This window comes from Branchiostoma belcheri, unplaced genomic scaffold (genome assembly GCF_001625305.1).
Source record: "Branchiostoma belcheri isolate BF01 breed outbred unplaced genomic scaffold, Haploidv18h27 scaffold13, whole genome shotgun sequence".
NCBI classification, from domain to species: Eukaryota; Metazoa; Chordata; class Leptocardii; order Amphioxiformes; family Branchiostomatidae; genus Branchiostoma; species Branchiostoma belcheri.
In genome coordinates this window covers 3219588-3236787 of record NW_017802713.1, presented here as the reverse complement: position 1 = coordinate 3236787, position 17200 = coordinate 3219588, and the positions used below count along the sequence as shown (strand labels likewise).

General features: G+C 40.1%; 2 protein-coding genes across 2 annotated transcripts in view; both read left to right on the top strand.

Moving 5' to 3' along the window:
* Positions 1–1974, top strand: part of LOC109463724 (mucin-like protein) — a 31674-nt gene extending 29700 nt beyond the window's left edge. The window contains exon 29 of the mRNA XM_019760573.1: positions 757–1974. Coding sequence (XP_019616132.1) covers positions 757–904 — 148 coding nt within the window. The 3' untranslated portion in view covers positions 905–1974. The remainder of the gene's footprint in view (positions 1–756) is intronic.
* A 1187-nt stretch (positions 1975–3161) lies between these two features.
* Positions 3162–16318, top strand: LOC109463843 (solute carrier family 23 member 2-like). Its single transcript, XM_019760721.1, is given in 14 exon segments — positions 3162–3282; positions 4357–4470; positions 4775–4932; positions 5239–5330; positions 6176–6261; positions 6552–6733; positions 7900–8026; positions 11154–11289; positions 11563–11676; positions 12272–12411; positions 13472–13745; positions 14481–14576; positions 15765–15956; positions 15959–16318. Coding segments are annotated over 14 exon segments (1797 nt in total). The 5' UTR covers positions 3162–3246; the 3' UTR covers positions 16009–16318.
* The last annotated feature ends 882 nt before the right edge of the window (positions 16319–17200 follow it).

Below are 17200 nucleotides of genomic sequence, written 5' to 3'. Positions count from 1 at the left end.
ATCCATGTTTACATATTATCACTTTTTTATCAAGATTGTCCGAGGCTATTTTGCATATAAGTCGATATTTTTTAACTGTGGCGATTTTTTTACGAAAAATTACAGAAAAATAGCTGTTTCTGTCGTTTTTGGCCCAAAAAACCAATGTAACTGTCATTTAAAACAAAATAGCCTCGGACAAAAATAATAAATAGGGCGTTGGCTTTTTGCTTGTAAAATATAACGATGAAAGGTGTTGTTACCGCTTGCGCGTTAAGCCATGAAGTAAACAGCTTTTTTTAACCAAAATGTTGATTTTAACCCAAAAATCCAGAAGTAGTAAAAACAAAATAACCTTTATTCAATGTGTTTTAAGTACTACTAGAACTGTGTGAAGTTTAGTTGTGGTGCGACCAAGCTATCAAAAGTTACAGGCATATGTATGAAATACTACTCATAGTATGCCATAGGCTGCCTTAACCCAACCGAGTGTATTATTTATTGCACTGACCTCTGACCTCTCAAACAATCTCTTATGTATACCTTATTACTTGTTGTATATAGGATAGGGTAGGTTAAGTAATTGCTACAGGTTGTTGCATTTTATGTGTGGCAATAAGCAACTGTATATACGTCTGTGTTATAAATAAGTTTGTAATGTTTTTTTAAGACTCCAGGAAGAATAGTGAGTATAAGCGTATGCTTATACTCACTACTGGAGATCCTTCAAATAAACAATAAACAATATCTATTACTGTTTTAATTTCTTTTTTACAGAAATTCATTGCGTCGCAGCGCTCCTGCAGACATCTATGGCCCCAGCATACCACCACCACCGTCGACTTACCGAAGCAGCTCTGATGGCATTTCACCCAAAGCCTGGGGAGTAGATTCTCCGTTTACACTCAACGATGACGACGTCTAAATATAATGAAGAAACATGTTTTCTGTACATAGCGTTATTTTGTGTGTGATGTTATATGCTCGACCGCAATCCGTCCATCCACCTGTCCTATAGGGCAGACACCACATATGCATTGCTCAGTATACGCCTAAAAATGGGAACGATTGTAGTGCCTAGTTAATACCTTTGAAAATCCCTTTTCTCTTGAAAGTTTTGGTCCATTTGGGAGTTTTTTGGGCTGGAAGGCACAGGTAGGGTCTAAAATTTCCTACTTTGGTCAAGGTTTGTTTATTTTACCAGTTTATTTGGCGTAAAGAGAGATGTGAGTGGTTTGGTCTTGTCTGGCCTGTGCGGATGGATACCATGGAAAATTAGGTCAAAGTTGAGGTTTTGTTACTATCATCAGCTGCGCCGGGAATTTGACCAGGTCGTCCCCCTGTTTCCTTTCGGTATTTGGGAATCAGACCCTTGTGGCTACCTGGTGCAGAAAAATTGTCGAGATTGAAGTATGGGCAAGTACTTTCATGAGGACTTCTGTGTATTTAAGCATGTGTTCCTATGGCCAAATCTAATAGTGCTGTCTGCCCTATAGCTATTCGAAAGCTGAAGGGGTGGCAATCAGAAAACTGATATATAATCAGAAAAATATGATGAGCAGTTTTGTCTTGTTTTGAAAACACTGTTGCTTGTTACTTATTGCTCCATCTTCTCGTATAACATAACGATTTCCACTGTTGCAGAAGCGTTATTCTATGCAACGCTGATAAAATGTTTAATGGGTTTTGCAACGTTATCCACTTTTTAAAAACACGCAAGAAACCTAACAATTATCAATATTCCTTTCAGTAATATGTTAAATGACACAGTTATGATTTGATTTCTTTTTATACTTCTTACTTTTTTCATATGTAAATATTTTCCAAATGTTCTGTATACTGAATAAAGCTGAAATAAAAATATGTTTGTTATTATATTTTTTTTTGTTTCTCAAGCCTAGGCAAAGCTACAAGCCTCTACTGTCTTGTGAACTCCAGACGCTTAGCATTTACAACCTATACAATGTATAAAAAGGAAAATTATAATTAAAAGCGTACAAAGGAAGAAAAGTTGTTGTCCTTTCTTTCCTCAGAATTCTTAGTATTACCCTCGCCAAGAGGGTTATGTTTTCTGGGATGTTGGTATATGTGTGTGTGTGTTTCTGTGTGCATGTGTTTCTGTGTGTGTGTGTGTGTGTGTGTGTGTGCGCGCGCGCGCGCGCGCGCGCGTGTGTGTGAGGTTGTGTGTGTGAGTGTGTGCGTGTGTGTATGTTAACATACCGCATCTCTCGCAGTTGTTTTAATTAAAATTCGTTTGTACCTACTAGCGTTTGTCATGTGACGCCATCTTGTTTGTTATTGTTTGCACGCTTAGGTGAATCTGAATTTCGCAAGCCTCATTGTTTTCTATATTGTCTCCTTGTAGCACAAAATGAACACCTTGTTATTTGCGTAAATTTATGAAGAAACTTACGATTTATAATCATGTAAGCTAATATTGACATCACAAATTGTGTACATGAGCTGTGAAATTCCAAAGCGTACGTAACAACGCCATAATAATAGCGATTTGTTTGTAGGTATTTCTAGTAATGTTTACGGGATGTGTCTGTGAAAAAAATATACGAAAAATCTGCAAAAAAGATATTGTATTTCTGGAAGACACCATGACATGCGCTGTCTTGCTTGTTTGAATCAGCACGTCGTGTGCATGTTGGTCAAGAAATGAAGCGTGATTGTGATTGAATTATAACGAGCTTCTATTCCAGCAAGTCCCGTCGGAAATCTGTCTAATTCTAATGGCTAGTTGTCGCCACTGAGAGGGTCGAAAAAAGTGACTACACAGCATACACCTAATCTAACCAGAGCAAATTCCTACAATTTTTACAATCAGGACATACAATACTTATTTTGTTTGGATTCTGTTATCTGTTCCTTTGGTCGTCTTTTGTTTATGTATAACTTATTGAATCGGTGTCGTATAAGCCCACACGGGCTGGGCGCGGGATAGCGCACGACACGGAAATAAAGTTTCATTCATTCATTCATTCATACAATATAGTATACTAAAGGGCTCTGCCCACGGGCGTCACCAAAAAATTGTATTGCCGCGGGACAGCTCTGCACGGTAGAATGAATACAATAGAAAATTAGCATACCTACCTGATTAGACAACTGCACATACTGGTTACCCGGGTCCAAGACACTGGGCCATTTTAAAACGGTCATTCAAATACGTGTTAGGTGGGCAGAGAGTTTACTTCGTTGTCTTATCTTGCACTTGTGTTGAGCGCTTGCAAACTCCCAACGTTTGCTTAGATCATCAGGATGGACGGCAAATCTGCAAATAGGGCACCAGTAGAGGTAAGCGATTTTCTATGCATTTTGGGGACATGTTTTAGGTGAGTTATATTTACCGTGTTTATCACCATTATACCGGCCGCATCATCATCAGGTCCCTGTTCACATTCACAAATTTGGCCTCCCTAACACTAGCAGAACGCTGGACACCCATGGTTATAAGCTAAGATCGTCTCAAAGTCGGCTGGTTCTCGGTGAATTCGGCAGTTATTCTACTGCACCAGCCGATAGTTTCAAAATGTTAAAAGTATTTGGAGGCGGTCAGGAGCTGCTAATTATGGTTGGCTGGTTTTCGGCTGTCAATTAGCAGAACACTATTCTACCATTCGGGAGTAAGTCAGCAATGTTCCGGGCATGTTCAGGGGTCAAATGTGACTCAAATCTAACTTCGTTTCGATTCGTATAGAAAGACTAGCATGACCTAAATCTGATCAGTGTGCTCGAGACCGTCAGCCGAACCTGGTCAGATGGAGGTCGGGAACACGGACGAAAGATCCGGCCAGTCCATGGCAGGTCGGACGGGTACCATTGACATGTAAAATATAAAACTTTACGGAGAATTGTCGCATACTTGTTACATTTTCCAACAACTACTAAGTAGGATTTATAAAGGGTGTTGAGCAGTGTAGAGTACTACGAGTACAGTACTGCAGCACAAAGGCAGTGGGCATTTATGACATGTAAACAAAATTTTGTATTCGGCCGACTTGTTTACACTCTTTCTAAGAATAATGTTATAGACTGTTAATCTACTCAAATAATATGATATTGTAATTAATGTCTAGTCTTGTCAGAATAGCAAGCCATTTGTAATAGCCACAGGCTAGTTGTGCTACCCTAGTCGAAAGTGCTAAAATATAAACAGCCAAAACAGTAAATAATCAAATAAATAGTACATAAAAATGTTACTTTGACGTGCACACTATTATGAATTGCTTTGTAGGAGTCACAGAATGAGGGGGTTTCCATAAAACAGTATTAAAAGGGAGGATTCAGAATCGGCAAAGTTTCATAAACTTTTTGATAAGTTACCATGTATAAAATGTTGCAATATCATCCAAATATTCTATTTTGTAGAACGTGGAAAATCAAGGCGAGTCAACTACCGAGCTGAAAAACAAACCACTGGACCTTGCCTACGGCATTGAGGATGTGCCTCCATGGTACCTGTGTTTATTGCTGGGCTTTCAGGTAAGACAAGGCATGAGTATGACACATGAGTATGACTTCAACATAAAATGGTGTCAGAAGTGGGATTTCCTTATCATCATAACAGCAAGGTGTAAGTTTAAATTGAAAGACATTATATTTTTGTCTAATGGTAGGCAGATGAAGAAATTGTATCTATGCGCATATTTATCTTAGTAATTATGAACCTTTACTCAATAAATATTCCTCTACATTGTCCTGCGGGACCCATATATACATGGGTTGCACAATGCAAAAATTGCCAGCAGGACAACGGTTAAGAATATGTTGTATTTCTTGATTTCAGCATTACCTGACCATGTTTGGTGGCACCATTGCAATTCCGCTCCTTCTGTCTCCTGCCCTCTGTATTGGTGATGACAACCTGGCCAAGAGTAAACTCATCAGCACAATCTTCTTTGTGTCTGGAATTTGTACACTTTTACAGACCATTTTTGGCGTCAGGTAAAGTATTATGATTATGCACATAATTCTAAAGGTGCATTATGTAATATTTTTGAAGAAAAAATTAATATTTTTCATCTAAAATATTTTTGTAAAATACTTCCACTTTTCAACATATTTGTGCATACAATGTATATAGTAACATCTAACGCTATTCAAATTATGAAATTATGCAAAACTAAATGTTTCAGGTTGTGTTTGACTTTAGCCCCCAAAATACATTTGATGACATTTAGACTGGGTTTGGATTGCGCATTTCTATTTTACTTACACTAACGTTAACAATGTGTTTACGTTGTTGCCTAGGTTACCGATTATTCAGGGTGGTACGTTTTCCTTCCTGGCTCCAACATTCGCCATCCTGGCTCTACCACATTGGCAGTGTCCTGCACCTGACAGTAAGTAAGCTATCTTTTCCTTTTTACACACTGCACGAAATGTGGGATTTAAAGTCATCCAATGATATTTCAGGGTATCATGAAAGTTCATCTGTGTTGGTAGTTACATGTTTAAAGTTAGAACTTTTGGTCCAACACGGGGCCGACATAGTCTACCAGATACCTTTGACCCAGTGTTGACGTCACACTTCAAAGAAGCCACGTGACAAGCTTCACTGGGTCAGTCTACTGAGGAAGACCAGAGTGACTGGTCGAAAGCTCTGGGTGAGAGAATTTCTTGTGTTGGATCAAAAGTTCTAACTTTAAACATATTTCAGGGTGCCTGTCGGGTATCTTTCTCAACGCTTCTGACTGGAGTACTGCTTCTTGCTGCTATATGGCCGACGTAGGTGGCACTTTCGCGGCAATAACACAATCCAAAGGCGGCTAAGTTTGTATCCCCCCTCGTATTGGTTCATCACTAGGATTGACTTTTTATCAAGACCACTTCGTTTACGGGACGAGAGGGGATACAAACTTATATTCACGTTTGAGATTGTGTTCTCGACACAAAAGCGCCATAAGAAGTAGTAGTAATTTTAATATAGTGGTGAGAAGCAGTACTCCGGTCAGAGGCTCTGAGGTGAATGTCTGGCAGACAGCGAAATGAAAGCAAGGTAGGAAGAATTACCGGTTGTGTATAAAAATTCCAATATCCGATTTTCATACTTTGACATCACTCTTACTCAATACTCTTACTCATGTACAGTTCTGTATTTTGAGTACCTTTGTCTTCACATTGATTTTATCAATATGTACAAGGAAGGACTATACATTGTGTTTTTCACTAATCACCTATTCTACAGATACAACGTCTGGTCTGAATGGGACCCAGAATTTCACCAGAGAGACGGTTAACAACGATGAAGTATGGATGAGCCGAGTCAGAGAGGTAAGACTGGCCATGCACATACAAAACGTAGTTTACAGTGAATGTTCAATAATAGTATAATCATTTATGGCATACTCCTCATACTTCAATTCTACTACTTCAGTATACATTGTACATCTACATAACTATTATATAGGTTTTTCAGCAAGAGTTTGTCAGAATGAATACTAATTGTCCTAACAAAGTAAGTGATAATACTAGTACTTATGGTCATAATTATACATGGTTAGACTAGTAAGTAAATCTTCCAAAACCTCATCATTTTCTTCCTTTGGCCCTGTCCTAACCAGATCCAAGGTGCCATCATGGTGTCAGCCATCTTTCAGGTGTTTCTTGGCTTCAGCGGCATTGTGGGATTGTTGATGAGGTTTATCGGGCCGTTGGTCATTGCCCCCACCATCACCCTGGTGGGCCTGGCCCTGCTGGGAGCTGCAGCAGACTTCGCGGGCAAACACTGGGGCATCGCAGCTCTGTGAGTGGGCCTCTAGTATACTCTTCAAGCAGTTTCTTTGGGGCAAGAGGAGTCTATATATTGGTCGTCTATATCCATATTTATACCGGTGCAATAGCTCAATTTGTAGAGTGCTCGCTTTGTAACCGGGAGGTCGTGAGTTCAAACCCCGGCTGGGTCATACCAAAGACTTTAAAAATGGTACACCTCTTTCTCTGCTTAGCACTCAGCATATATGAGAAAGAGCGTGGGAAGGTCAAACACACAGCACTACCAGCGGACTAGCCCCCTGCTGTAGTGTATTGCACAACTGTGTGCACAACTCGCCCAAGGGCTACAGAATTAGAAATGGATATGGGCACCACCCTACGCTTTGCGTAAAAGGGCATGGGAGACCTTTCCTTTCCATATCCATTGGCCTCCTGTAATCATTGGCCGCCCGGTGAATCTGCCGCAGAACGTATGTGTAATATTTCGGGCGCTTAGTTACACTGAGAGTTACCAATGGTCTAGGATTACACAGATGAGGTACTAACAGTTACAAAATCTACTAATTTACAACTACACATGTACACGTACCCAAATCCTCGGTCACGAACTAACTTGCAGAGCGATTGTCACTTCCAAGCTCAACTATGCTAACAACAGTCCTTCACCTGATTGGTTGCTCTCACCAACCAATCAGTGCCTACCTAACGGGTTAATATATTCATATCTCTCTATGAAGTCCCTCCATCTAGTCACTTACATATTACCATAATTACAATAGTCATAACCGTTACAGATGGCTTCAACTTTTTTAAATGTCGGGTGCCAATATGTAGACTCCCTTTGCCGCAAAGAGATTACTTTTCATTATCATTGGCGTTTATTTGTACAGTCAAACCCGTACAACTGACCAAATATACATAAGGACGGCCTGGCACTGTGATCTCTTTTTGTCGGTCCCTTGGATAATTCTCCCCGCTAAAGCTTCGGTCCCAATTGCGCCGGTACTGGAGGTATTGTTTTTGTTATGCCTGTATATATGTATGCATGTGAATGTGTGTTTGTGTTTCCGCACGGCCCTTATAGGTTAGGTTGAAATGCACATTTCATTCTGTTTAGTGCAGTCGAATGATATCATGAAGTTTTATCCTGAAGTGCTGTAATGGTAACCCACCTATTGTTTTCTGTTTTTTTTACAGAACTATAATCCTGATTACCCTGTTTTCCCAGTACTTGAGGAATGTGAACATCCCCTGTTGTGGGTACAGTAGAGACCCAGGCTGCCATTGCCATGCCGCCTCCTTACCTGTCTTCAAACTCTTCCCAGTAAGTACCACAGGTACATTCTGTCAGGGGACAAAAATGGTTTGCATGTCTTTTATTTGGTTAATCTTTTGTATTCCCGAGGCACAATATATAATGAATGAATGAAGACCTTTATTGTACGCAAATACCTACTGGGTTCAGTACAGGTCACAGGAAAGACGTCACAGTTTGCAATGAATATATACAATGTACAAGCTAGTGCTAATTCTATGTACTATGGACATATAGTCTAATAATTACGATAATTTGGTTTCTTCTCGCTTCTTAGTAATGATGTAGATATAAGTACAGATATATTTTATAATCGAAGGTTTGTCTAAGATCATCAGAAATATGAACTTATCTGCGTTGCTAAGATGTATGAAATGGGGAAACATACATTGCAATAGTTTATAAAGCTCTGCTCTCTCTTCGTTGTATAAACTACATTCTAATACAAAGTGTTCCTCATCCTCTATCCTATTTAGATTACAATACCTACATATTCGTTGTTCCAGGGGAGTGCGGTTATGGCGTCCGGTTTCAATGTGTAATTTGTGGCAGCTTATCCTGAGTTTTGCAGTGGCGGTCCTATGCCGTATATTGTCGAGATTTAGATACTTTTCTCCATTATACGTTGTCTTGAACAGTCTGTACGATCTCAATTTGTTTCTAGCAGCTCCGCCTTTGTTATCATTGTGTATTTCCTTTAGAAAAGTTTGGAAATGGGTATAATGAGCAGTATTTGTCAATGTATTAAATTGCACCATTATTAGCCACTGAAAGAGAGCAACAAACTTCGCCTCAGTTTAAGGCATCCAGTTGAATTTCAGGGTGGCGAAACTGGATTTTAAAAGTCATTTTTTTTACATTTCGTCTAATATTACAGTAGTAAGTTGGATCAATCCTATCCTTAAGCCCACTTGTAGCTGTGAAGCCAAAATGTGATGTCGTAGACTGAAAATGGTTTCTGTTTTTGTATTGCAGGATCTTTAGCTATTTACCAAAATAAAAGGAGGGACTTCTCTTGATGATTTTCGGCCATTTCAAACACTCCAACTATAAAATGATGACATAAATGTGCTAAGAAATGGTAGTAAATTTTAATACCTGACAGATTTCTTTTTTTAAATCTGCTGGCCTGAAATTGCTTTTTTTCAATTTTGCTGGTCTGAAATTTCATTGGATGTTTTTAAGGTGACTAATGCATTTGGAACAGTCACATGTGTTGTAGGTCATTGTACATATTTGATGTCAGGGGATTTACAAGCAAGCCGCGATTACTAAAAAACCTGATATGGACAAAGATATAAGACAGTTAATTTAGAAACAAAACAGATAAATTTTGGGGTTCATACCCTATGTTACGACAGCCCTATGTTCCGACAGCCCTATGTTACGACAGCCCTATGTTACGACAGCCCTATGTTACGACAGCCCTATTATACGACAGCTATTGTTATTGTTATGTGCTGACGAATTGATGTCGGCGCCTTTCGCATACGTTAATCTCATCAAAAGCCGTTTTTTTCAAGTTTCCATCCGGTAAAATATATCCACAAATCCTTTTCCTCGATCAAAATCATTTCGGTTTTGAAAATTCCCTTTCTCTTTTGCACTGAATTTTTTCCCCACCAAACCCAACGTTGGGTTTGGTGGAAAAAAAATTCAGTGCAAAAGAGAGACCCCGATAAAAAAGGCTAAAAACACGCTAAAAATACCCCCAAAACCCAAACCTCTGCTTGGAGAGTATTTTTGATGGTCTTGTAGCAGGCGGGTTGCATGAAATCCACGCCGCAGTTCGCTATCCACGCCGCGGTTCGCTGACACTTCCGCCTTGCTTGAATACGCGAAAGGCACCACAAATCGTCCCATATGGATACATTATACATTTTCTCAAAAATTCTTAATAATGAATTTCTTTAATGGAATGTTACTATAAAGTAGAGGTAGAAACACCGTAGAAAGTAGCGTAGTGTATTAAACTCTCTTCGCCAAGAAACAAATTCTGCAGCTCTGCCGGCAAAGATGGCTCTATCCAATCAGAGCGCAGGTCATATGAGGTCAACCAACCAGAGCGTAGAGTTCACGCTGCTACTTACATATTAATGAGAAAATGGCGCGTATTTTCTTCTACGGCGAGGTAGCGAATGCGTGCTGCAAGTTATTTTCCGGCGATTTTCTGACTTTTAACGTCGATTTTTCGCACGCTACGATCACGCTACCATTTGAAACTGTACTGGAGACAACAGATGAGTGATCATTTTACAACCAAGGAACACTTTTGTTGAATAAAACTGCAATGAAAGCTACGATAGAGCCAAACTATTTTCAAAATTTGTCTCGTGTACGAGAGATATTAAAGATGATGCTTCTTTACATGTTTTGATGTATTTTTGGCGTGATATAAACTAGTTATTTGTAGCGGAAATGTTGCTAGTACGGAAGAAGTACGGACGAAGCAAGGCTCTTCACTATTAAAATCCGGCTATCGCGGGCGCTACCGGAGGTTACAATTAAAATAAATTATGCCGATGTTCGGAGTTTTGCAGCTGAATGTCCTAATTAAGTATTCCTGACGATACGTTCACCATTTGTAGCAGTGTTTTTATGTCAATACTTGTAAAAAAAATGAAGAATGCTTGTGGACAGTTACAATTTGTAAACAAGTGTAAACAAATACCCCGCCCCCTCAGTTAATTTTCGCGAGGTGTTCCATAACTTCATTAATTTTCGCGACCCGGCCCTTCCCAACTGGTCGGCCTCTCAGGATCTCTAAGCTGCAGTCTGGCGGAAACACTGTCAGTGACAATATATTACGTGAAAATTTCCTTCGAGATTCTTACTCTCAATACATTTACAATTTATCATTTGGTGTCCATAACATAGCCAAAATCGCGTTGGAAAAAGGGGGCGTCAAAACATAGGACTGTCGTGACATAGGGCTGTCGTAACATAGGGCTGTCGTAGCATAGGGCTGTCGTAACATAGGGCTGTCGTAACATAGGGCCGACCCCAAATTTTGGTACATGCACGACAAACCCAAAGATGCCCCCCGTTTGCAATTGATGATGTATTAGGCCCTTACATATAGTACATTCTTGATGAAAGTTGCCGAATGTTTATGTCTCACTTTTATCTTTTCAAGGTCATCATGTCCATGGTCATTGCCTGGATTTTCTGCGCCATCCTGACTGTGTCGAACGTTCCAGGGTTCACAGCAAGGACAGACGTGAGGATAGGTGTGCTGCAGCAGGCACCCTGGTTTAGGTTACCTTATGCAGGTAAGGTCATGTTTGTTTTATTATATAGATGACATCAACTAAGAACCTTAAAACTGACGCGAGTGTTCGAATAAAAAAAGTTGCCTTCATTATAAACCTACGTGTTGATAAAGGTCGAACAAATGACTAAACACACAGAGTATAGTATTGCGAGTAATAGATTCTTTATTTTAATTTCTTAACACTTTCTTTCCTTTGGAAGTAATTTTGGCATTATAAGACATTAGTATTGTTCTCTGATATGTTCTTTGTAACCAATATGTTTTTGTGCAGGCCAATGGGGCATGCCCACTGTGAGTGTTGCGGGGGTGTTCGGCATGTTGTCAGGAGTGTTGGCTTCCGTGATCGAGTCTATTGGTGACTACTACGCATGCGCAAGGCTGTCCGGTAAAGCTGATTTTTCCTTCTCTTTAAAATGTTTATATCATGCATCATGCTAACAGATGTATTATTAAATTCAGAAACTGTATCATGTCGCTATGTTGTAAGAGATGCTTTTTAATTGTAAGAAAACACACAAGAAAATTGGACTGTGAAGGGAACTAGCATATGACACTGGGTGCTTTGTAAAGCCTATTGCATTTCTATACTCAAAACTTACAACTATCATGTTACCTGCATTGCCATCAACATACACCAGTTGGCGCTGTTACTACCGGCACGAAAATACTACTTTCGTAAAAGCATACATTCATTAGTACTTTTGGCAATACTGTAGAGCTAATGACCCATTTTATCTGGGCTGACGTCGCCATTTTGTGCATTAAAAGGACCCGAAATGGAAATGGTTGTCATGAGTGCTGTTTTCCTTGTGTGTTTAGGAAGCAGACACTTGTAACTCTCTTGTGCGGACGAATTTTTGAGATTGAAATGTGGGAAAGTACTTTTATGAGACCTTGATTTAGTTTATGTAACTGTAGGTTTCAAAGGACAACCTAATGGTAGTATATATGTGCCCGTCTGACTGTCTTCCCCTGCCCAGGTGCCCCTCCTCCCCCCACCCATGCCGTCAACAGGGGAATAGGTATAGAAGGGATCGGGTGTATCCTGGCAGGAGCCTGGGGCTCAGGAAACGGCACAACATCGTACAGTGAGAACATAGGGGCCATCGGCATCACTAAGGTAATATGCACAAGATAACAGTTACTCAAGCCAATATGAAACATTGAAAACTGTCATACGTTTCAAGTAGCATCCATTATTTTTTTTGTCAGTCACTGACGCAACAAAAAAAACAGTGTATGCTACTTAAAACGTCAAGCAGTTTTCAATACATATACCAGTTCTTTGAGTAATTGTTTTCCTGTAGATATCCATTTCGTTTTTAAAGTTTGTCTTTAAGTTCTCCATTGTCTAAAGAAAAGTAGTCCCGTACCATTTCCAGGTCGTAGAGACAGTGGCATGCTTACCACTGTGCCTAAGGTACTGTATTGGAAGGCGGAGTCTATACCTCTCCTTCTCCTGCCTTTTACCTCCCCAACCGATGTCAGGTACCCATTTTATACATGGGTGAAATGAGAAAAGTTCCTTTCCCCACGGACACAAGGCCAGATATCGATCCTGCGTCCTGTTGCTCTTGTGTGCACTTGCCTCTAAATTCATGGTTAGAGACCCTGCCTCTGGATTAAGTGGTTGCGAGTTCGAATCCCGACTGATGTCGCTCACCTGACATACATGCTACTGAAAAAAGTCGCAGTCCTTTAGGGTGGGGCAGTAAGATGCGGTCCACTGTTCATTATGCATGTTGGAAAGAGCTAAGGGAATTCCCCTTTGGTACAATGGTACAATGGGCTGTAAACACATCCCGTTATATAAATTGTAAATAGTGCATGTCAAACAAGGTGGAAGACGAAACACATTTTATTTCAAACTGTTTCTTCTACTATCACAAAAGAAATGACCTGTTTAAAGAGGCCATCCTAAGTTTACAGACAAAAAAAACAACTCTCCTCTTAAAGTCACATTAAAGAAAAAGTAGTATCATTCGTCTTCCACTGTCTCAGAAAAAGAAGTCAAACCTAACAGGTTAGAATTTAGTGGTCAGTATTTAGAGTAGTCACATACTTTATTGTTATCCATTGCCCATCATTCACTTTAATGTTACATATTCTTGCAATTAGCCTAAAGGCAGGAACTTGCAATAAACCTTACATACATACATACATACATGTATGTTCCGCAGGTGGCCAGTAGGAGAGTAGTCCAGGCAGGGGCCGTTATCGCGATCCTTCTCGGCATGCTGGGGAAGTTCGGCGCCCTGTTCACCACCATCCCGGACCCGATCGTAGGCGGGATGTTCTGCGTGATGTTCGGGATGATCGCCGCCATCGGCGTCTCCAACCTACAGCTCGTCGACCTGAACTCTTCCCGGAACCTTTTCGTGTTTGGTTTCTCCGTTCTGATGGGTCTAGCTGTGCCCTATTGGCTCAAGAAGCATCCTGGAATTATTGAAACAAGTAAGTCTTCCTAAGGCCATACCAATTTGATTTCTTGGTTGACGGATTTTTCTAGAAAAATAATGGAGCGGGCGGGCGGGCGAAGAAAAAAAAAAACAGGCTTAGGCATCCTATTATGGCCCAAAATGGTACGAAAGGAGCCGTGAAGTCAACACACCAGGCTGGTTCAAAATTTAAACAATGAATTTTTAACTTTTAATGATACCATTGCATTGAAAGATGGAATAACTGTAACAACTAGGATGAAAAGGCCTGTTTTCAACTGTTCAGGGGAAAATATGAGCATTTTGCAGTTGATTCTGAATTTTTATTTTTATTTGCAAATCAGAAAAAAAATGAAGCGGGCGAATCCGTTAACCAAGAAATTTAATTGGTGTGGCCTAAGTACAGTCAAACCTGCCAAAGACAAGATTCCTAAAACTTGAGTTGATGAAAAAAATGTTAGAGACTACCAAATAATATGGAGGTAGAAAACCTTCATGCAAATAATGACGAGTGTAAATTGATATTCTCAAAAATTAAATCCTGGCCCTTCTGATGTAAACGTTTAATCTCATGAAACTAGCAGGCAGGGAAATGCCTAAACATGCACTTAATATCAATAAGTAGCTAACGTTGAAGAGATTCATTCATCAGATATTCCAATACGTAGCTAAGTATTGAACTTGTTTGTGAGCTGTAAATAGTTATCTAGAACACGATTATAAAATACAAGAGATATTTCTCCTTCCTCAGATGTACCTGAACTAAACCAGATCATCACAGTTCTGTTAACCACCAGCATGTTTTTGGGAGGCTTCATCGCCTTCATTCTGGACAACACCATCCCTGGTATTGCAGTTTTATTCACGATCTGAAACAGTTTCCACATAGATGTTCTTAAGATTTCCTCTGGTTTTATGTATGTAGCTGTTAAAATTTAATAAAGAAGAAGGCATAATAGTTGCTTTATGTATCGATAATTTCATTGTACATAACCGTTTCTCACTTTCATACGTTTTGATGCCTGTACTCAGAGCTTCCGGCTAAAGTACTGCTTCTCTCTGCTATATCATGTATCCGATGTAGGTGGCGCTCTTGCGCCGAGAACACAATCCCAAGCGTGACTAATTTTGTACCCCCCCTTGTCCCGGTGGATCACTGGGGACAATGAGTTCCTTATTTACACCGCCTTTTTGATCCAACTGATTCTTCTTCAACTCTGTATATTAACCTGGCCCTCTCCCAGGCCAGTCTATTACACATCGGTAAGATATAGCGGCGAATTCGAATCAGTATTCCAGTCAGAAACGCCAAAGGAGATGTCTGAGATATTAATACGTAAGCAGGTGAGAGACATTACCGGTTGTGCCAATCTTCTGCCAACCCGATGAAATTTTTTTTCGGCTGCTTTATATCCAGGGGAGCCAAAGAATTCATCAGAATTTACGGAATTCATACGATCCTTACTAGGAAACATACGAAGTTTACGGAATACTTACGATCCATTTCTAGAAACATACGAGGTTTACAAAATACATGCGATCCATTACTAGAATCATACAACTTTTACGGAATACATACGATCCATTACGCGGAAACATACGATCCTTACTAATTTGGTGACTTGCGCCACGATTACGTGACATCGGCAGCAAGTTCAAGATGGCGGACTATGATAGCGATAGCGATACTGTACGGAGAAGTACAGTATCTCGGTTTCAAAGAATTTTAAGGGCTTATCCTGCCCTGCTATACCCCAAACTGCACTTATGCGGGCATCTTTCCCTACATAGTAGCTTGTATTTCAGACCAAATAGCAGGGCGATGCTGGGAATCGGTGGAACCGGTGATCGCGGCGGCAAGTCACCAAATGACCTCAAATTAGTAAGGATCGTATGTTTCCGCGTAATGGATCATGTGTGTAAAATTCGTAAAATTCGTATGTTTTACGAAAAATTCGTATGTTTCTAGTAATGGATCGCATGAATTCCGTAAAATTCTGATGAATTCTTTTGCACCCCTGATATGATTTTTCAGGAACTGCAGAAGAGCGAGGCCTGCTTCACTGGAACAAAGAAGCCGGCAGCGACACAGAGATGACCCTGGAACAGCGGGAAGCCATGAAGGTGTACGATCTGCCGTTCGGGATGGGCGTCATCCGCCGCTCCAACTGTGCCCGCTTCCTCCCCTTCTGTCCGACCTTCCTTCTACCACCAATCACAGAGCAGCAAGAGACGGCATATCTGCTGGAAATGGCACAAACCAAACTACCTCATTCTAATGATAAAACACAATGTTATGATACTATTCAAAGTAATAGAAGCTAAAATATACAATCCTTTTACTTCCTTTTCACTTGACATGAATTTTCAGACGTATTGTTAGGAGACAGGGTAATTTCTTTCACTTCTAAAGTTATGATTTTGTCGTTCTAGTTATAGCGATTAAAGACATCGAATAAAATTTCAGGACGGCAAAGAAAGAATATTCTAAAAGGATGTAGAAATCTGTCTGATATTGACATTTACTGCCGTTTCTTCGTAGCATATTTTTTCATCATCTGAAACTTACTAGTACACTCATTATGACCTTCAAACGGGCTGCCAACACGTATTATACGCGGATGGTTAAAACTACGCGGATGGCTAAGCTACGTTGATGGCTAAACTACGTCGTAAAAATACGTCGTAAAAATTTCGCGGATGGCGGTGGCATCCGCGGATGGCGATGGGATGTGTTTTCACACCTGAGCATGTGTATTTGCAGTGTATTAACACTTGGGCGTGAGCATTCACCCTTACTGGATGTGTATTTACACTTAAAACTACGTCTTGACACCTACCTTTTTTCTGGGAATATGTGTTCTTCCTTACTGTGTCTATTTACACTTAGAAGTACCTTTCCCAGGGGATGTGTATCTTATTACCTTTAATCGAACCTTTCCTGATTGCTTTCTCACTATCTGTGGGCTATTCGATTTTTTTTTTGTGTGTTTTGACGGCTGTGAATTGCTAAAAAAGCGTGGTTAATTTACATGAAGGCGATTCAGCACCAAGGACAAGGAAAATGGCTGCCGGTTACATTCGCCACAGTACCATACTAAAGGTAAATTATCTACCTCTAGTTTTTTTCTTTGTGTATTGTTACAATGGTATTCTCACTTAAACTCAATAGCATCACCTGGTACGTGAAATTTAGTTTCAGATGTAGAATTTAGGGGGAAACGGCGAACTTATGCTTTCCTCTGTTATACATATGTACATGTATTGTTAGTATTGGAGCTACGGTATGTTTTAATTTGATAATGACAAGCTAAGGCAAGATAAAATAACCGGTACCCCCTATCCCATTCTTGTGTTTGTCCCTCGAGTTTGTAAAAAGATAGGCACATATGAAGCAAAGCACGCAAATCAATATTTATCTTTCTCTACTCTTCTTCTAGAAATTGTCTCCGATGCTCCCATTCCATGCAG